The 20,173-nt window shown below is 54.3% G+C and overlaps 2 protein-coding genes and 1 long non-coding RNA gene across 4 annotated transcripts in view; all 3 read right to left on the reverse strand.

Annotated features, from left to right (window-relative positions):
- Positions 1–132: 132 nt before the first annotated feature.
- On the reverse strand, positions 133–12,983 carry SELENON (selenoprotein N). Of its 2 annotated transcripts, XR_014949897.1 has the most exons (13): positions 12,826–12,983; positions 10,421–10,538; positions 9,887–10,017; positions 9,247–9,459; positions 8,381–8,505; positions 7,622–7,759; positions 6,748–6,829; positions 5,621–5,809; positions 4,554–4,659; positions 3,745–3,857; positions 3,043–3,144; positions 296–2,168; positions 133–209 (listed from the first exon to the last, which is right to left on the reverse strand). XR_014949897.1 is itself a non-coding variant. In XM_021534958.3 (12 exons), exons 1-12 carry the CDS (start codon positions 12,967–12,969, stop codon positions 1,998–2,000), a joined length of 1,632 nt encoding a protein of 543 aa, XP_021390633.3. In that variant the 5' UTR covers positions 12,970–12,983; the 3' UTR covers positions 133–1,997. The 2 variants fall into 2 exon arrangements, 1 of the variants encoding a protein (XP_021390633.3); XM_021534958.3 differs by having other exon boundaries at positions 133–2,168.
- Positions 11,524–12,617, reverse strand: LOC146765509 (uncharacterized). Its single transcript, XR_014949903.1, has 2 exons — positions 12,052–12,617; positions 11,524–12,006 (listed from the first exon to the last, which is right to left on the reverse strand). It is a non-coding gene; the product is annotated as an uncharacterized LOC146765509 (long non-coding RNA).
- A 5,397-nt stretch (positions 12,984–18,380) lies between the features above and the next one.
- Positions 18,381–20,173, reverse strand: part of MAN1C1 (mannosidase alpha class 1C member 1) — a 55,235-nt gene continuing 53,442 nt past the window's right edge. The window contains exon 12 of the mRNA XM_021534959.4: positions 18,381–20,031. Within this exon, the coding sequence (XP_021390634.3) occupies positions 19,911–20,031 (121 nt within the window). The 3' untranslated portion in view covers positions 18,381–19,910. The remainder of the gene's footprint in view (positions 20,032–20,173) is intronic.

Raw genomic sequence — 20,173 nt, forward strand, 5'->3', positions numbered from 1 at the left:
CGATGTAAAGGGACACTAGGGACACCCCGGAGTAAAGAAGGACATTCAGGCCACCCCGGTGCGGGGCAGCGCGCCCGGCTCGCCCCTCGCCCACCCGCAGCCCCGGCGGAGGAAGGAGAGCGGAGGCCGGGCTGAGGCTGCACGGATGTTTTTACCGGGGCCGCTCCGCCGCCCCCACGGATGTTTTTACCGGGGCCGCTCCGCCGCCCCTCCCGGCCGACATCGGCCCGGGCCCGCCGCGCTTTCGGGCCGGGGCGTCACCAGGCGCGGCAGGGGCGGCGGCGGGACCCGCCACCGAGGAACGGAGCGAACGGGTGGGCACAGCGCTGGCACCGACCCGCGGACACCCGGGCGGCAGCCGCGGAGCAGCCGGGCACCCTGACAGCGAGAGGGACACGGTGTCCCCTCGGGATCCCCCAGGCTGCTCGGCTTGGGGGTGGCTTTGGGGCTCCCTCGGCTTGGGGTGGCTTTGGGGCTCCCTCTGCCACTCTCCAGGCTCGTGGGAATAACAAACAGGGGCTCTGAGGGATTGCAAACACCGCAGCCCTGCAGGGATGGAGGTGCCCGAAGGGGTGACACAACTCTGCAGTGCTGCCCCGAGGCACAGCCAGACCCAGCTTGTCCCACTGGGCTGTGGGAAAGTGCAGAGCTGATGCATAGTTACAAAGCCAACACTGAGAAACATCCCGGGACCATTAATTAATCTCACTAGAGCAATTAGTGAAGTGACAGCCCAGAGGTGCAGCTAAGCTCAGTCCCCAGGCTATGGACAGGAAAGTTGGGGCATGGTGGGGACAGGGTAACTGCCACCCCCAGGCTCCTCCCAGCACCTGGAGCCCAGCAATGAAAATACCTCGTCAGAAGGGAGGGAAAAAAAAAAAAAAGCTTTTCCCTAAACTTGATTTGGTCCAACAAAATTGTGCTTCAGAGAGCAGAAAAAGCATCACCAGCCAGGGCTGGCTGCAGGCAGCTACTGAGGATGCTTTGTCCCCTCACATGTCTGTAGGAATATGCCTTAAAACCCGTTCCACTGAACCTTTCCTTCTCCAAATTACGAAATGATGCTCATTCTGTATCCAGGCATTGGCACAGAGTGGGAGCAACTGCTCAGGGTGGCTTCAGGTAAGGGAAAATGGCTTAATGTCTGAACAATCTCTTTGGAAAAAATTCCTGAAAATAACTGTTTGTACTTCTGGCTTTTAGAACTGCCCAGTCCTCACCCAGGTGAGGCTCTCAGGGGAGTTCCCAGAGGGAACTTCATGGTTCCTCAGCCAGCACAACCTGGAAGCTCAAAGCAAACAGGGACAGAGCAGGAGCTCCAAGGGGGCACTGGGAGAAGCTCCCAGAGCGGCTGAGGAGGGAGCCCTGGAGGGATGGATGGGTGGGACACTGCTCACTGCTGTGTCCTCCAGCCTCCTGGGGGCTCAAACTCATCCTCACCTCACCCCTCTGATGCCCACTCCTGGTCCCCGTGCCACCCTCGGGGCACAGACCCTGCCCGAGTGAGGCCACCAGGTGACACAGGGCGCTGGGGGCTGCTCAGGGCTGTCACACGCAGCTGCCACCGTCCTGTCACACAGATTGTCACTGTCAGGCAGTGTCCAGAGCTGCCCCAGGACAGCAGGCTGTCCTCACCACGAGTGTTCGGTCACAGTGGCAGTGCTGCTCCCTGCACTCAGCAAGTCCTGGAGATCAGCAGGCCCGTGGTTACACCAGTCCCACCAGGCTGAAAGGAGCTGCAAAGAAATGAGGCTGGGTGGCACAGCCAGGCAGGTGCACTGGGAATGGGTTCAAGTACTTGCACTGCTGTAGAAATGTGCCTGAACTGAGAAGGGCAGGCTGTGTAAACTGGAGCTCAGGCTCAAACCAAGGTCCTGGCCTGGGACTGCCTGCAGCTCAACACCAATGTCTGGCACGGAGATGAGGAGACTTTGCTGTAACCAAAATAGATCTCTGAAGTCTTTGGCCATCTCAGTGGGGTGTTCAGGTGCCTGTTTTTAGGGCTGCAGGTATGGCTTTGCTCTGTGCAGCCCTTCCTTCAGGAACTGGAGGTAAGTTGCAGTTGAAGGGTCTTCAAAATTGGTTGAGAAACTAAAGATGCTGCTTTCAACATCTTCAGGCTTCATAGAAGTAATGTCCAGGAAATAGTTGGCATTGATGTGGTGAATCTGGCAAAGAGAACAGATGAGAGGAGACTTCTAAGGGTCAGAACAATTCCCCATCCACTGCCTTGGCCTGCAGCCAGGACAGAGCTGTAACAGCTCCTACAGAATATCTAATTCTTTCCAAGTGCTAATTCAGGAACCAGAATTCGGGTCTGACTTTCACAGTCACAGAAGAATGTGTGATCTTCCCCCAAGGGTGCTGACCCTTTGCTTAGGTTAAGAAGAAGATGAAGGTGATTTGGGAAAAATCATGGAGGCTCAGCTCATGTGTGTGAGCAGGAGCTGGGGAGATGGAGCCTGGGGTGCACCTGAGCTTCCAACACTTCCTGCTGCCCCAGAGATGGCAAAGGGGGACCCTGACCCACTGTCACAGCCCACAGCCTCATGGGGACAGCAAGGGGACCCTGCAGCTGTGATCAGCAGTGTCTGGGCAGGACTAGCCCAGCCCAGCAGCTGACCCAGCCAGCACCAAGCTGCCATGTGTTAGCAACTGCTCCCCAAATCCAGAGGGAAGGGCAGTGGGAGCTGCTGGGAGCACAGCAGAGCCAGAGCTGGTTAACAGCTGATCTGCTGTGACCCATTTGGGGAGATAAATGTGCTGGTAGGTGCTGATCAGGACATTTTCTTCAAAGGATGAGCACAAAGGGCCATGGGTGCAGGAAAACAAAGCTACAGTGGCTTCCCAAACCTCAGGGACAGTGAGGAGTCACAGTTGGTTCAAGTCTGTTCTGCCCCTGCCCAGAGCTGCTGCTCTTCTGTCTCTGAACTAAAACACATTTGTTCCAGATTTCCAGGTGGAGGGACAAAGGCTCAAGGGCAGTCCCAGGTCTGGGAGACCCTGCAGAGAACACATTCCATGGAAAGAGCCCAGCCTCACCACCGTGCCGTTGGGGAGGCAGATGATCATCTCCACAGGGAAGTTGTATTTCTCCAGGTGCAGCTTGGCCAGCTTGCTGTAGAACTCGTTCTCTCTGTTGCTCTGCAGGGAGATACCAAAAACACACATTGGCACAGCCCAGAAGTGGCAGAACGGCACAGGGGGAGCACACAGGACACAGGGAGGGAGCAGAGAGCTGCACTGCAGTGCAATGTTAAGTGGCACCATTCTCACAGGCTGCTTTCCCATTCCCTTTCAGGCTCTCTCTCTCATTTCAGCTGCAGATTTTGTTCCCAGACAAGAAAATCACCCCATCACAGGCACACCAAGTCTGATCCCAGCCCAGTGACTGATCCCAGCTGACAGCACAGGCTCAGAGATGGGGAAAGGCTCAATCAGGAGCCTCAGGGCTCAGACAGTTATTTGGTTATTTGGCTGTCCTCTGGGTTGCAGGGCAGTCAGGTGGTTGATGGCGTCTCTCTGTCTCACAGAGAAGCATCTGGTTTAGTTTTAAGCCTGGCACCAGGACAGAGCCAAGGGGGTCACAGTGCCATCTCTCAGCCTGCCTCCCTCTGGTGTCTGCCTGGCCCCTGCAGTGGCCGAGGACAGGGAGGGCTTGGAACAAAAATCCCCCCTGGCACAGGAGGGAGCTCCCCCTGTCCCTGGCACCCCGTGGCACTCCCAGCAGAGTGTGAGCCTCACCTGCAGCTCCTCCAGCTCCTTCACCAGGGACCAGCTGCTGATGAAGCTCTCGTTCAGCAGGGCGAGGATGGGCGAACTTTCCAGGACGGTCTCCCGGAGAGTTCGCCCCGAACCTGGCACAGAAGAGGCACAGGAGGCTTTGCTCTCGTTTCCTCAGGTCACTGTCACCATGATGCCACCTCCTGAGTGGCAGCTGACTCTGGCTCCCCCCTGCCCTCCCCAGTGTCTTTTTGCTCTGCTGTTGGCAGTTCTCCATGGCTTTTGTTCCCCACAGGTGCTGCTGGCACAGAGGACTCAGCAGAGCAGGGCCCAAGCCAGGCACAGAAGGCCCAGCAGAAGTGAGCCATGGAAGCCACCCCGAGTGCCACTTGCACAGCCCAGTGCTGAGGGTTTTTCAGGGCAGGCAGGACTGAAGAGACCCTTCCCCTCCCACCCATCCCTCCTGCCCAACGTGGCACAGAAGCTCTCAGGCATTGAGGGGGAAGAGCTGCACACTGGGACAGCCCCAAGGCAGACAGAGCAGTGTCCCTTTTCCTGCCAGTGCTGCCTCTTCCCCAGCAGGAAAGAGGAAAGACCAGAGGCGTGTCTCCACCTCGAGAAAGGCACCTGACTCACAACCTGTCTCAGACAGAGCTGGCAGCGGAGTTCACATCAGAAATTCCCACTCTCAGCTCTCATCAGAAATTCCCACTCCCAGCCTTTGTCTATCCAGCACCTCCAGAGCCAAAACAAGTGGCACAAGGTTTCCTGCTGGCTCCTGGCCAGCTCCTTGACCCCCATCCCTCCTGCCAGGCTGGGAATGTCCTCACCTCAGCAGGACTGATCATCCAGGGCACCCCACAGCAGGATGGAGTGCACCAGCTTCTTCTCTGCTTGTGCTCTCTCAAAGGCTTCTGTGAAGGGCAGGTAGGAGATCTGGGGGCAGAGGGACAGCGTGAGGAACAGGCACACAACAGCCCAGCTCCACCAGGAGTGGCTCTGAAGGAAACAGGCCCAGAGGTGACACACACAGAGCTCAAGCTGCAGCAAGACCTGCAGATTTGAGTGAGTGACATCTGTGGTGGTGTCCCCAGGGACAACCTTGCCTCCTGGGGAGGCTGTGGTCCCCTTGTCCCTGGCACCTGCAGAGCCCTGACCTTACACACTGCAGAGAACATCTGCACCAGGGTGGCCAGGCTGTCTGCAACCCCACCTCAGCTGCTGGGAAATCTGGCCTTGAGATATTTATTACAGAAGCTCCTGAAACAGCCTGAGAACTGGCTGTGAGGGAGCTGCACAGAGCCTGCTCCAATCATCCAAATGAAAGGAACTGATATTAACATCCTGGCAGCCTGAAGGGACATTTGTAAGCTTGGGTACAAGGAGGCAGCCACTGAAACGTGTCCCTTCAGCCAAGGAAGCAGTGACAGGCAGTAGCCATCTGCTCCACAGGCTGCTGGCATGTTAAATAGTTCGGGTCACCCAGAGCTATAAATTTGTGTCTGGCTGCAGGCTGCAGAGGCACAGGCACATCATGTGTTCTCTGCTGATAAGGAAAGCTTGGTCCAGAGGCACCTGGCTGCTGTGGAAGTAAAGCCAGAGGAAAAACCATTTGTAAGCAGCACAATTACCTGTCTGCTCCAAAATCACAGCAGCAGCCACTGATAAGAGGCAGGAAGGATGAGCCTACACCCATAGTACAGTGCTGGGGACACCTGAAATGGAGGCTTTGCTCCTGTCTGTGCTGCTGTGTGACCCCAAACGCCCTGGGCACCCTCCCAGTGCCCTGGATGCTGCTCAGCTGTGGCATCTGCTGGCCCTCCAGGTCACTGGATGGCTCGGTGAGGACAATTTGCCCCAAATCAACGTGCCAAGGAGAGCCCAGCCCCTTCCTCACCTTCTTAAATGGATACATGGCCACTTCCAGCCTGTGGGCTGCCTCCTGCCAGGGGATCTCCTGCTGCCAGGTGATCTCTTCAAACACAAACTGGATGGGCTCCCCTGAGGGGTCCCTGCTGTCCAGGACGTTCCCGTTCTCGTCATGGATCACAGTGGGGACCGAAGGCCCCGTGGATTCCAGCTCCATCTGCAGGGGAACAGGCTGCTGGGACCCTGCACACAGCCCTCTCCTGGTTCTGCTGGGCTCCAGGAGAATACAGATACAGGAGAATTTGGGTACAGATCCAAAATAACACTGTGCAGCTCCTCAGGAAGGTACAGCTTGATCTCCCATCTCCTAGAGCTGCACTCTACCAGTGAAATACCAGGAGAGGAACTTCATTTCCCTTAGTGTGGCTGCACTCTCTGGACTGGAAATGCAGAGACTCCATGTTCTCATCTTCCCAGTGGAGATTACTGACTGTGAGACACCAGATCCTTTCAATCTTTAGGATCTGCAGGGCTCGTTGGAAGCTCTTGCTCCCATCACCAGCTCAGCCCTGGGAAGCCACGAGAGGGAGCAGCAGGAAAAGCTGCCCAGGAGCTTCCCTGTGGTTTGTGCTCTCATACGGCTGAAATGATTCTGCTAAATCTGCTCTCCTGACTTTTGCTGATTAAAAATAAACATGACTCTAATTTAGGAAAACATTGGCCTGTTGAATCCAGGCATTCAGAATTCTGCCTTATGTTTCCTGTCCCAAGAGCTGGGATTACTACAAAAAAGGGGAACAACCTCGTGCACTTTCTAAATCCAGACCCACAGTAATTCATACCCTGCTCTGGGCTCAGGGCCTGGGTTCAGCTCCTCATCTTCCCTCCTGCCTGTCAGGCAATGTTTAAAAAAAGGAAAAAGTCTCCAAAAGCTTAGGATTGAACCCACACTGAGGGAAAAAGGAAAATATCAGAAGAGCTGCCAACGGGGCTGCAGAGGACAGACAGAGATGAATGGGAATTCTACTGTTGTACTGAAATGATCATGAGCCAGCTCTAAGGAATGGAGTCACAGAGGTCCCACAGCTCAGTGGCAGCACAAAAACCCCTGAGGAGAAGCTGCACACGTGTGGAGCACTGGGAGAGGGCACAGACCTGAGGCAGGTATCCAATGTCCACTTCCATGTTGCTGCTCTCGCTTGCCCCGTACAGCCACTCCATGTCCACGTTCAGGGACCTGCATGGGGAAGCCACACGTCACCCAGGGCTGCAGCTGAGCATAAAACCTCAAACAAACGGGAACATCCTCTTGCAGGGTCAGCACTGGACCCAGAGCCATTGGAGATCCCTGCAGCAGCCCAGGAACACCAGATCCCTGCTGGACCAGGGCCCAGGCACCCACTCAGCACTCTGGAAAACACACTCAACACCTCTGAGCTCTGTCAAATGACAGGAGAGAGAGATGTCTTTGCTCCCTCTTCTTTCCCAGCACTTCACTCGCACATTCTGATCCTGCTGAACTTTTAAAAGGGTTTTTTTGGAAGCAAAAGGCTGCTGGCAGAGCCCAAAGTGTCAGCTGGCTGTAAGAAATGTGCTGACAGAGCCACTGGGGTTGAGTCGCCAGGGTAACGTTGTAATAGAATTTTCACTCTTGTCATGGGCAAAGAGATTTGAAGCTTCTTCCCCCTGAAACACTTCCAGCTCCTTGCCAGAGAGCAGGAATGAGCTGGTGCAAAGCTCTGCACACAAAACCTTATAACCTGTGAGACTCCAAGTAAAAAATCTGTTGGAAGAGGAGGAGCACCAGGCCTTGCTGAACTTCAGTGCTTGCAGCCAGGCACTGGGACTGCCAGCCCTGCCACACCCTGCCTGTCCCTCCCATCCTCCCAGTACCAAGGGACAGTTCCTGGGGCATGAATCAGGCCCTGGATGCATCAGGGATCCTCAGGGATGTAGAAATGCATTTACAGGCAACTGCAGGGCTCAAATCCCTGACATTTTCCAAGAAATGAGACGGAAACAGCTGTACCTGTTGTTAGGAACAAAGAGCCTGAAGTCCCTGACGTGGGAAGAGTCCTTGGACAGGACAATGTAACCTGTGAACTGCCCCGGGGAAAACCAGAAGGGGAAGTTTGGTGGCTCGTTCAGCTGGAATTCAGCGTGGATCCTGAAAGGAGAGAGGAGCCATCAGCAGAAATCCTGCACTGCAGGTGACTGCAGGGAAAACCTGTGTCCAGCACCCAGAATTATGAACCTAAACTGGGCAAGAGTGCTGGAGCTTAACAAGCTTTTCATGTCACACAATGAAGAGGGTGAGAGACTGGAACAGATGCCCTGGGTCAGGAGCATCTCCAGTATCTATGTGTGGAGTAGCCTTCTGGAAACTGGGCAGCCAGGAAGGATGAAATATTTTATCATTCCTTGAAACACAGGGATAGAACAAGACCCCTTTAGCCCCCCATCCAACTAGATCAGACACATCAAAGCTGTGTGTAACACTGCCAGTAAAACAATTCTGTGGACTCTACTCTTGGAAAGACACCCTGATAAACCTAAATCTAACAAAATTCTTGCTAGCCAGATTCCCCAGGGGCAGTCCATGCAGACACAGTGACACTGGCAGCACAGGTGACCTTCCTCCCCTCCCAGCCACAGCACCCCGGTGTCCCTGGGGAACATGCTGCAGGTGCTGTGACTGCTGTGCTCTCTGCCAGGGGCTGCAGCAGCCTCCTGCCCTGCCTGGGCCAGGGCACAGGCTCGGGGGTGTCCCCCAGCCCCCGGGGCTCACCGGAACGCTATGGTGTAGTAGAAGCTGCTGCTGGCCTGGATGCAGGCCACGGCTCCCTGCGGGGCAAAGCGCGTCCTGACGAAGGGCCGCGGGTGGAACATGCTCAGCAGCTTGTGGATGATCACCTGCAGAGGGAATTGGTGAGCAACAAGGAGAACTGTTCCTCCACACGGCTCCAAAGCAGCCCCCACCTGAGCAGCAAGGCCAGAGAGTGGCTGTGATTGAGCACCCAGCTCAGGGACCGACCTAATCGCACACCAAGGAGACAAAGCAAGGCACTGCTGTCACAAATAAATCCATCTTCCACGGCTTCTGTGCCATTCCCACGGTCTGCAGCTCTCCATCAGCCCAGGCAGAACAGCAAACTGATCTGCAAGGCTGCCTCCATCAATGCTCCAGCCGCTGAAGGGGTGGGAGAGCAACCACTGATCCCACCAGCACCTGCCTGCACCCAGGGGAGGGGATGCACAGCCAGGCTTTACCTGTGAGCACACACTCAGGGGAGGGATGCACAGCCAGGCTTTACCTGTGAGCACACACTCAGGGGAGGGATGCACAGCCAGGCTTTACCTGCTGAGCACACACAGAGTACCACTTGGCACCTAAAAGCTCACATTCCACCAGGAATGAGCACAGGCCCTTTCTGAATAAGCCCCTCTGGGAAAAACTATCCTGAAATCCCACACAATGAACAAACAAGATGAAGTTACTCAAGCCAGCCTAATCTGGCTGTCACAGACACACAGAGCTTTTGCCTGCTCTCAGTTTTGCCTCCAGTTTAGGTGCTCCTGCCTATACACTACAGAATTCCTGCTTCCTTAGAAAATCCAGGGATGCACACAGAAAACACGAGTTTCCTGTCTCACCTCTTTGCCCTTGGGAGGTGGAGGGTAAAACCTGTTGTTGGAGAGATAGCCAGTGAAGATGTTCAGTTCACTGGGAATTATCCACCATGGATCCCCCAGATCCAGATTATCCTTTGGAGGGAGAAAGGCTTTAAACTGCCTGGCAAGCAGGACACTCATGGGGGCTGCAGGGGCCGTCCAGTTCCTGAGCCCAGACAGGGCGATGTGAGAAATCTGTGAACAAAAGATGCTGTCAGAGCCCACAGATGTCATGGATGCAGGGAGGCTTTGGAAAAGGGGGAAAAGATTTGTATCACATCCCAAATTCTTCTTAGCCCACCAAACAGTTCTGTCAGCCTTCAAGAATGTGAGTAACAGAGCAGAGGGGAACATGCCACATAACACCAGTGCTGCTGCACTCAGCTGAGGCAGAGCCAGCTCTAGGTCCTGCTCCCAGCTCCCCAGGAAGGGTGTTCTAACTGGGGCAGGCTGCTGCTGAGTGTGCTGAAACCCTGAAGAGCTGAGGGGGGCAGTGGGGTCCCTGTCGCAGCAAATCCCACGGGATTCAGCAGGACCCTGCCCCCTCCCAACGTATTCCTGGTGCTGTTCCCAGCCCACCAGCCATGTTTATCCCAGAATCTGTGGCCTGCAGGACACCTACTCCCAAAAAACCGTCCTTGCTCTTCGTCATTGTTTCCATGAGCAAGGGCTGGAATTTGGCCACAATGGACAAAGTCTCCCCGTCTGGATCCGGTGTCTCCTCCTCCTCGGATTCTGAGACTGCAGCAACCCCTAGACAAGAGGAAAGGAATTCAAGCAGCTGTTTCCCCTCCCTCCCCTTTTAAGCAATTATGAAGTGATTAAACGTTTATCCTGGCAAATCCTGAGCACTGGGAGTTTCCCAGCTGTCCCCACACAGCAGAACTCACACCCAGCCCCAGACCAACTCTGGCTGCATGAATTGAAGAGGAAGGGACCAACTCAATGGCTTTAAAGTGGGAGAGTGCGGGTGATGTCTGGTGCTTAAGTCTTTTCAACAACATGGAAAGCTTCACAGCCTCTCTTCATGTAAGTAAGACCCAAACCAGCACCCAGAAAACAATAAAGTGAATAAACTCTTCGGTGGATCCAAGCTGTGGGGCTCATTATGTCTGGCTCTGTGCAGGGAGGGCTCTGAAGGCAGACAGGAACCCACCTGTCAGCTTCTCAGCGATGGGTTTGAACTCCTCCGGGCTCAGGTACAGGTCCTTGTTGGTGTCCAGGGAGGAGAAGAGGAACAGCCCCTCATTCCCCAAGGACTTCAGAGCCAGCTCCTGGTTTGGGAAGAAGAGGCAAGAGAGATTTCATTGGAACATCATGCAGGAGTCCACTCTGGAGTTAATCCCACTCTTCCCAGCACATCCAGGGGAAAGATTAAGGCCCCTTGGCAGGATTTGGTGCTATTTGCAATGTGTCCAGGAACTGCTGGCACGAAGCTATTGAACCTGCATCTGCCTGAGTAATTCCAACTGAGCCATTTGCTCACGTTCAGTGTCTTTTGTCAGAAAATTTCCCCACTTTTTCCAGCTTGTTAGTCCTAAACCTGCAGCTATTGGGAGCACTGGAGGTGGTGATTGCTGGGATAAGCTGATGTGCAGTCAAACAAAGGCAGTCAAATATGTCAGTAGCACATTCCAAAAGCACAGAGGGAGTGAGCTGAGCCCTTGGAATTAGAAACTTCCATTCGTGGTGGGATCCACTCCAGTGGTGGGAGCCACTCCCCTGCCCTGCCCTGGTCAGTGCCCCTCCAAATCTCCAGCCTCGGAACTGCACGGAATATTTTGTCTCCCTGCTCCCTCAGCCATCCATCAGGGAGTCATAGAACCCACAGCCTTCTCCAGAAACTTCCACAGGATCCCCGCTTCTCTGTGCCTCAGTTTCTCCCTCTGCAAAGCCCCCACAGGGCTCACCGAGGTGTTATTTCCCTCAGAGCAGCCCCAGAAGGGCTCTGTGTGCTTCCAGACACTTCCACTCCACAGTCTGAAGTAAAAGGGACAACTTGGAGGCAGAGCAAGAGCTCCAGGTTGGCGTGAGAGGAGGGAGAGGCACAGAGCAGGTGAGACAAAGCCCTCAGTGCCAGCCAGCCCTTGGCACATGCCCCGGGATCCACCAGCTTGCCCTGTCAGCCCCGGAAAAGCCTGGAGCTGGGAGCACAAACACTCTGCATTCTGCTGTTCGCCTGTGCCTGCTCTCCACTGCCTGCAGCACCAGCACCATCCCCAGAGCTCCTGAACCAGTTTATTTTCCATCTGTTGCCTGCCAGCCTGAAGCAGCACTAATGCAGCCTGGAAGGCTTTGCTGCCATCAACTGCAGCTACAAAAGCACTTAAGAGCCTTCCAGGGCAGTTCCAGGGCTGAGACCGAAATAAACTGGAACTCTGAATGAAGATCTGGACGAGGACATGGCCAAGGACATGAAAAAACAAAGGGAGTTGGTTTTTTGTGCACAATGCACTGTGGACTGACCACAGTTAACCTGCTTTTATTGCCTGAATGAATGGGGATGAGCATCCTGGGCTCTGCAAACAGGCAACACTTCTGCTGAGCACCTGGCTGCAGGTGCTGACATCTCAGTGACCTTTGGAGGCTGTGGCAGAGGAGCTGTGAGATGGAGAACCCAGGGGCTGGACCCAGGGGCTAGCTGGTCACTGGTGGCCACCACAGCTCTGCAGAGTCTTAGCCTGGCAGTGGCCACCTCAAGCCCATGTCCACTGGAGTGTGGTACCACAGCTCAGCGGTCATCTCAGCCCAGTGGCCACTGTAACCCCCCCAATTCTTGGTGGCCACCTCAGCCCAGTGGCCACCTTAACCCCCCGATACCTGGTGGCCACCTCAGCCTGGCCACAGCCACCTCAACCCCAGCAGCCACCGATGCCTGGCAGTCGCCCCAACACCAGCGACGCCTTAACCCCCATGGCCACTGATGCTTGGTGGCCGCCCCAAGCCTGGTGGTCACTTCAGCCTGGCTACGGCCACCTCAGCCCCATTAGCCACAATGCCCGTACTCCTCTTAGTCCTGCGCTGGCCACCCCAACCGCCCTGGCAATGGATGCCTGGTGGCCACCTCACCCTGGCTGTGGCCCTCTGAGCTCCCATCGATGCTGGGTGGTCACTTCAGCCCGGCTAAAGCTCCCTCATCCCTGGTGCCCACTGGTTTCTGGTGCCTCCTCAGCCCAGCTAAGGTTACCTCAATCTCCGGTGCCCACCGGTTCCCGTGCCATCTCAGCCTAGCTAAGGTTATCTCAGTCCCCGGTGCCCACCGGTTCCTGGTGGTCCCTCAGCCCAGCTAAAGTTCCCTCAGTCCCCGGTGCCCACCGGTTCCCGGTGCCCCCTCAGCCCACCCAAGGCTCCCTCAGCCCCGGTGCCCCCTCAGCCCAGCCAAGGCTCCCTCAGCCCCGGTGCCCCCTCAGCCCACCCAAGGCTCCCTCATCCCCTGCCCGCCCGGCGCCGCCGCCTCCCCTCACGCAGCCCGCGCCCGCCATTCCCCCTCCCTCCGCCCGTCCCGCGGGCCCGTCCCCGCCCCAGCCCGCTACCCGGTACCCGGTACCCTGCTCCCGGTACCTGCTGCCGCGCCGCCTCCGCGTCCCGGTAGTACTTGATGGCCGCCAGCGCGGCCAGCAGCGCCAGCGCCAGCGCCAGGCGCGGGGGAGCCGCCGCGGGCCCCGGCCCCGCCATGGCGCCCGGCCCGCGCCGCGGAGCCGCCATGGCCGGGGCGGCGCCAGGCGGCGAGGAGGGGCCGGGAAGGGAAAACAAACCCTGTCGGAGTTAAACGGGGGCTAGGGAAAGGGGCTCCGGGGGGTTAAACCACCGCCAGGGGAAGGTAAATCACCGCCAGGGAAGGATCTCTGTGGGGTTAAATCGGCGCCAGGGAAGGATCTCTGTGGGTTTAAATCGCCCTCAGAGAAAGGATCTCGGATCTCTGTGAGGTTAAATCACCGCCAGAAAAAGGATCTCTGTGGGGTTAAATCGCCCTCAGAGAAAGGATCTCTGTGGGGTTAAATCGCCCTCACAGAAAGGAAATTTGTGGGGTTAAATCGCCCTCAGAGAAAGGATCTCTGTGGGGTTAAATCGCCCCCAGAGAAAGGAAATTTGTGGGGTTAAATCGCCCTCAGAGAAAGGATCTCTGTGGGGTTAAATCACCCCCAGAAAAAGGATCTCTGTGGGGTTAAATCGCCCTCAGAGAAAGGATCTCTGTGGGGTTAAATCGCCCTCACAGAAAGGAAATTTGTGGGGTTAAATCGCCCTCAGAGAAAGGATCTCTGTGGGGTTAAATCGGCGCCATGGAAGGATCTCTGTGGGGTTAAATCGCCCCCAGAGAAAGGATCTCTGTGGGGTTAAATCGCCCTCACAGAAAGGAAATTTGTGGGGTTAAATCGCCCTCAGAGAAAGGATCTCTGTGGGGTTAAATCGCCCCCAGAGAAAGGAAATTTGTGGGGTTAAATCGCCCTCAGAGAAAGGATCTCTGTGGGGTTAAATCACCCCCAGAAAAAGGATCTCTGTGGGGTTAAATCACCCCCAGAAAAAGGATCTCTGTGGGGTTAAATCGCCTCCAGAGAAAGGATCTCTGTGGGGTTAAATCGCCCCCAGAGAAAGGAAATTTGTGAGGTTAAATCACTGCCAGAAAAAGGATCTCTGTGGGGTTAAATTGCCCTCAGAGAAAGGAAATTTGTGAGGTTAAATCACTGCCAGAAAAAGGATCTCTGTGGGGTTAAATTGCCCTCAGAGAAAGGAAATTTGTGAGGTTAAATCACTGCCAGAAAAAGGATCTCTGTGGGGTTAAATCGCCCCCAGAGAAAGTATCTTTGTGGGGTTAAATCACAGTCAAAGAAAGGATCCTTGTGGGGTTAAATTACCGGCCCCAGGGAAAAACGTGATGTGTCAAACGACCGTCGGTCAGTCAGGGAAAATATTGTTTTAAATGACCGGCACCCGCTAAGGAAAAGGTATGTTTTAGTGTTAAATCGCCTGGTTAGGGAAAAGCTCTTTTTAGTGTTAAATGGGCGGTACTTGTCAGGGTAAAGCCACGTTTTAATGTTGAATGAGCGGCAGTCGCTCAGGAAAAAAGCGCTTTTTGGGCTGAAATGTGTCCACTGTGAGGGCTCTTGGAAGGATGAACACCCTCGTCCTCTGGTCTCCAAGGATTTTGTCTTTATTTTCCATGGGACAGGGGTGTGTGTCCATCCCCACATTCCCACGGTGGCATTTTGTCCTTAATTCAGCTTTTCCCAGAAAGAACAATCCCCTGAACTTCTTCTGCACTTCCCCAAACCAGCCATGTCCTGCACTTCTACTTGGTTAAAGCTGACCAAAATGGGTATTTTTTAACAAAACTGGTATTGGTGGGGTCACTTGCAGTGATTCTGCTGAGGTTTGAGCCCTAGGGATGGGAATTAGGGGATGGGAATGATTTAGCAGCCCTGGGGTGATGGTGCTCGGCCTCAGCCCCCTTTCTCCAGCATCATCCCCACATTTTGGGTCATTTTTACCACCGTGCCACATTTTGGGCCGTTTCAACCCCAAGATTTTCCACCTCCCATGTTTTCAGTGTCCCTTCACGGCCGGCCACTGCTGTCACATTGTCCCTCAGCGGTGGCTGGGCCAAGACACACAAATTAATTCATTTTTAACCCTCCCCACACCTCATCCTCCTGCTCCAGTTCCCCCTTTCTGCTGCAGGGCCAGCAGCACTGAGCGTTTGATCTCTCCGAGGGAGCATCAGCATTTAATCCTTTGAAGCTCTGCTGCATCCTAAGCCTGCCTAATCTTTTTTGTTTTAGGTTTAAAGAACTCTCGAGATGGAGATGAGCGAGAGCATGACCAAGCCATTAAGGGTGGAGGAGGGAGGATGAGGATGGGACCAGGCAGGTGAGCCCAGCAGTGGAACCAGGGGGGATATTTGGGATTCACACCAGGGTTGTTGCACTGAGGGAGGAAGAAGAAAGTTCCTTCTGCAGCAAACTTCCATGGAACTGTGCCCCATGAAGAACCCGATCATGGCTTTGGGGTTAGCAGAGCATGGAAATGACTCTGGGAGCAGGGACAGGTCTGGGAGTTCAGCAGGGATGAGCTCAGCACCTGGAGCAGATGTGCTGTAAAACCTGCCGGGCTCCTTGGGCTGGGCAGCGAGGGAGGCAGAGCTGCTGCTTCCCTGGAATAACCCAGCACAGAGTAATGGGATGGGATGGGTTTGGAGCAGGATAAACGTCCTGGTTTGTCTGGGAAATGAGCAGGAGGGGACCTGGCAGGGTGGTGGAGAGATGGGGTGATTCTGTTTGGATGATGAGTGGCACAGGGACTCATTTTACACCTGAACCATTTCCAGTGTCATCAGCCACCTCATAAAGATGAGAAATGGGGGAATTATTTGATGGGAAAGAGAATGAAAGACAAAAGTGAAATAATTTAGGGTGGCTGCTGCTCCTTGGAAGAGAACAAACCCAACCTGGCTCTCCACTGCTGGGTCCTGGGATTACAGCACTCAGGAAGAATGTTAAATATCCACACATCTGCTGTGGGGCCCACCCAGGCACACCTGGATCAAAGGGAATCCTAAAAATAATAACAGGCAAGATTTCCACCCAGCAGGAAAAACTATCCCAGATTTCCCCTTGTTCAGAAGGGAGAAAGTTGGGCTGAAAATAAGGAAAATGGTGAGGGGTTGGCAGCAGCAGGGGTGAAAAACTTGGGAGGAAAAAGAATCCAGGTCTGGTTTGAAGGGAGAAGAAAACCAGAGGTGATAAAGCTCCACAGCTGTGGAAATCAGAGAGTTCATCCCAGAAAAAGCATGGCCTGCAAAGGAAATGGGAGTTTGAGGCATTTCAAAGCAAAGCCTTCAGCTGCAGAGCAGGAGCCACTTCCTGTGTCTGGCATTCCCAGCTCCTCCTTGGCCTTTCCTCCTCAGGAGGAGCCACCCAAACCCAAACCCAGACCCAGACCCAGACCCAGACCCAGACCCAGACCCAAACCCGGACCCAAACCTGGACCCAAACCCAAACCCAGAACCAGAACCAGACCCAGACCCAAACCCAAACCCAGACCCAGACCCAGACCCAGACCCAGACCCAGACCCAAACCCAGACCCAAACCCAGACCCAAACCCAGAACCAGACCCAGACCCAAACCCAAACCCAGAACCAGACCCAGACCCAAACCCAGACCCAAACCCAAACCCAAACCCGGACCCAAACCCAGACCCAAACCCAGACCCAAACCCGGACCCAAACCCAGACCCAAACCCAGACCCAAACCCAAACCCAAACCCAGACCCAGACCCAGACCCAAACCCAGACCCAGACCCAAACCCGGACCCAAACCCAGACCCAGACCCAGACCCAAACCCAAACCCAGACCCAAACCCAAACCCAGAACCAGACCCAAACCCAGACCCAAACCCAGACCCAGACCCAAACCCAAACCCAAACCCAAACCCAGACCCAAACCCAAACCCAGACCCAGACCCAAACCCAAACCCAAATCCAAACCCAAACCCAGACCCAAACCCAGACCCAAACCCTTCACAAGCAGAGTCCATGGGATGGGTTCCTGACTCCAGTGATCCCTGCAGGGAACGGGGGCAGAGCCAAACCCCAGCCGTGCTCAGGAGGAGCTGCTGGGACCCTGCTGGCCCTGGGCTGCTGCATCACATCCCAAACAATCAAACAGGGATCACATCAAAACCCACCTGGAAAAACACCCTGCCTGCCAGGCTTTTGGATCCAACAGCCAATTCTGCTGAAAGCCTTCCCAGGGGATTTAATAATTCTGGAAAAATGAAGTGTGGGTCACAAAGAGGTGCATTTGTTTTTTGGGTGGTTTTGTCTTATCTCTGAGCAGGCCAGGCAACAGCAGCCTGTGGTTGTACAAGTGACAGGGAAGAGTTTTCACCTCCACCATTGATGCAGCTTTCTGTTATCAGAACTTCATTTGCAGGAAATTCTTTCTGATATAAAGGAGGGCCACAAGCTCTGATGGTGAAAATTAAGATGGTAATGACAGCTTCTGAAGTAGAAGTGGAATGTTCCAGGGGAAATGGGCAATAACCCAGGCTGGTGACTCCAAGCAGGAAGAAAAGACCAAAAAGCAACAGAATTGCCACATACCTGAGAGTGGAAGGCAGGAAAGCAGCTGCAGGACACACATCTCCCCAGATCCTTTCCATGGGGCATTGGCAGCCAAACCTCTGGTTCAGTGTAACTCCATTTACTCACCTGCTCCAAGTCTGGAAAGCAAGGGCTTCCCTCTGGGCAGGAAAATCCCACCTGGCAGGAGGAACCTGGGGTGGGATCCAGCCCTGCTCCCCCAGGCAGGGTGCAGGAGATCCAGCCAAGGCTCGGGGAAGGGAGCAGCAGAAACATTTCAAGGCAGCAGCAGCAGGACAAACATTCCCATCACCTGCATTGCTGTGGGAGAGAAAAATCCCTGGTGTGGATCAAGGCCAGGCCCTGGAACAAAGCTGATCCTGGGAGTAAATCCTGGCTCCTGCTAAACACAGCCAGGCTGAGCTCGCTGCCTGTGATTAATCCCTGGGGATTTCAGGGCATCTCTGGGAGCCCAGGCAGAGGAATCTGCAGAGTTGCCTTGGCATCACTGAAATGTTCCAGCTTGCAACCCAAACCTTCTGCTGTGCCTGGTGTGGGGCTCCTGGGAGCAGAGCTATGGTGAGCTCTGCCTCTCCAGGGCAGCTCAAACCCCTCCTGGCTCGTGCTGTGGCCACCGAGCTGCAGGAAACTTCCTCTGGGAGGGTGTGGGCTGCTCCCACTCACCCGTGTGAAATGGAAACCAGCCCTGGATCTGTTCCCAAAGGAAACCTGAGCCACACTGCTTGTTCTGGGGGCTTAAATTCTGCCAGGCAGAGTGCTCCATGTCACTCCAAGAGCAGGTCATTCTTATTTAAGAAATTCCCTTAATCCATTATCAAAATCCTTTGAGCTCCAAGAGCTTCCCGATCCCAAATCTCCGGATAACACAGCTCACTCCCAAGATGTTTATTTACCAATACCCGTTCCTCTAGGCCAGGCTTAGCAGGCAGCAGCTTTATCCCTGGGATAATGCTAAGTCCCCTTCTGACAATCTTATTTCTCTCGGGGAATTACAAAGGCAGGAATTTAGAAACAACATTTTCTGTTTTCACAACTTGCTCAAAGCAACTTTATTTTCCTCCAAGTTGCTGAATGAACCAATTGTCACAAGGATGTCACAAGAATGAACAAAAGTGTTCCATCCCCCAGGGCCACAGAGCTTTGCAGTGATCAGAGGGAATGCTGATCCCAGACCCAGCAGTTTAAGAGAGCTTGGAATTGCTGTCAAACACTGCCTAGATTCCCCTAGAAATCAACTTCTATTGCACGAAACTCTTTAAATCCACCAGCACTGTCTCGTTCTGAGCATGGTGTGACTGGTCTTTTACAGGATCAAGCCCAACAGATCTTATTTTACAAGACTTTTATTCTGTTTCACAGATCTGACTATTACAGCAGTAAAATTATTACAAGTGACTCATAACATTTAGCTCCAAATAAAAGTAGAAAAACACAAAAAAAAAAAAAAAAAAGAAAATTAAATGAGATGTGATGGTTTTAAGAGCATGGAAAGAAGTATATAAAAATACATCAGGAGCAAGGATTTTGCAGCCAAGTTTTGGTTTAGTTACAGCTGTGACACCACGGAGTCCCAGAATGGCTGAGGCTGGAGGGGACCTCTGGGGTGCCCCTGTCCCAGTCCCTGCTCAGGCAGGGCCACCAGGGCCCCAGGGCTGTGTCACCTGTCCCTCTGCAGAGCTCCAGGTGTGCTCTGCTGCAGCCCAGGGTGGAGCTTTGCCCCCTCCCTCCTGCCCTCAGCATCCTGAACTCACCACCCACGGCCACTGCAGCCTTGGATCTCCTTTTGGGCTCAGCAGAGCTCCTCTGTTGTCTCCCTTGGAGGAGGAATTCATCACCGATCCACTCTGGGAGCCTCCTGGATTGCTCCTGTCCTGCTGAGTTACCCCTCCAGCAGGGATCAGGATGGTTCAAGTGGCCCCCTGAGATCTGCAAATTGCAACCTGAGGCTGCTCCTGTCTGTGGAGGGTCTGATCCTCTTATTTTCCCATTAAAACATCACCTTTCCCTGTCCCCTCTTCACTCCTGAGCTCTCAGTGGGCTCCTCAGCCACCCCCGAGAATTCCAGCTGCTCTCCCACACCAAGGACAAATGAAGAGCCCCCAAAGCCCAGCACCAGAAAGCCCAGAACTCTGAGAACTGTTCACTGGAAAGGTGATAAATCCAAGAGCAGATGAAAGGCAGAAATGAACCAGAGAAAGGAAAGGAGGATGTGTGTGTTCGTGTGTGTGTAAAGTCCATTTTATGGTGAACTTCCAGTCCTTTGGCCACTATAAAGCAAAATCAGTGATTCCATATAAATTCTCTGTATAAAGGAATGTCTATGAACTGTGTACAGTATGGCCCAGAATAAACTTCTCTTCATCAGCCTAATAGAGCTCCTCACAGAGGAAAAGAAGGTGCTTAGTCATGGTTCATCTTCCCAAGAAAATACTGTCCGGAATTGGACTAGTGCTCCAAAACACCATTTCAGGAACAACAGGAATTCCTTCAATGGCAAGGAAAAGCAGAGGCTGCCCAGGCTGGGGGAGCAGGAGCTGGGCAGGGGGCTCAGGGCTGCCCTGCTGCTTTGAAGTCCGTGTGGTTGATGGGCAGGGGGTGAGCCTCGGTGTTGAACACCCAATCCTCCAGGGACAGCACGTCATCTTCACAGAACAGAAGATAGAGGTACCTGCAGCACAGGACAGGCACACCCGGGTTACAGGAGCTCAGCAGGATGGGACACGCTCCCACCTCCCTGGAAAACCCCCACCCTTCCCACCTAAGCAGGACCCTTCAAACCCAGCCCCTGAGCCTCCAGGGAGCCACGGGCA

Source organism: Lonchura striata, chromosome 23 (assembly GCF_050655825.1).
Source record: "Lonchura striata isolate lonStrDom1 chromosome 23, ASM5065582v1, whole genome shotgun sequence".
NCBI lineage: Eukaryota > Metazoa > Chordata > Aves > Passeriformes > Estrildidae > Lonchura > Lonchura striata.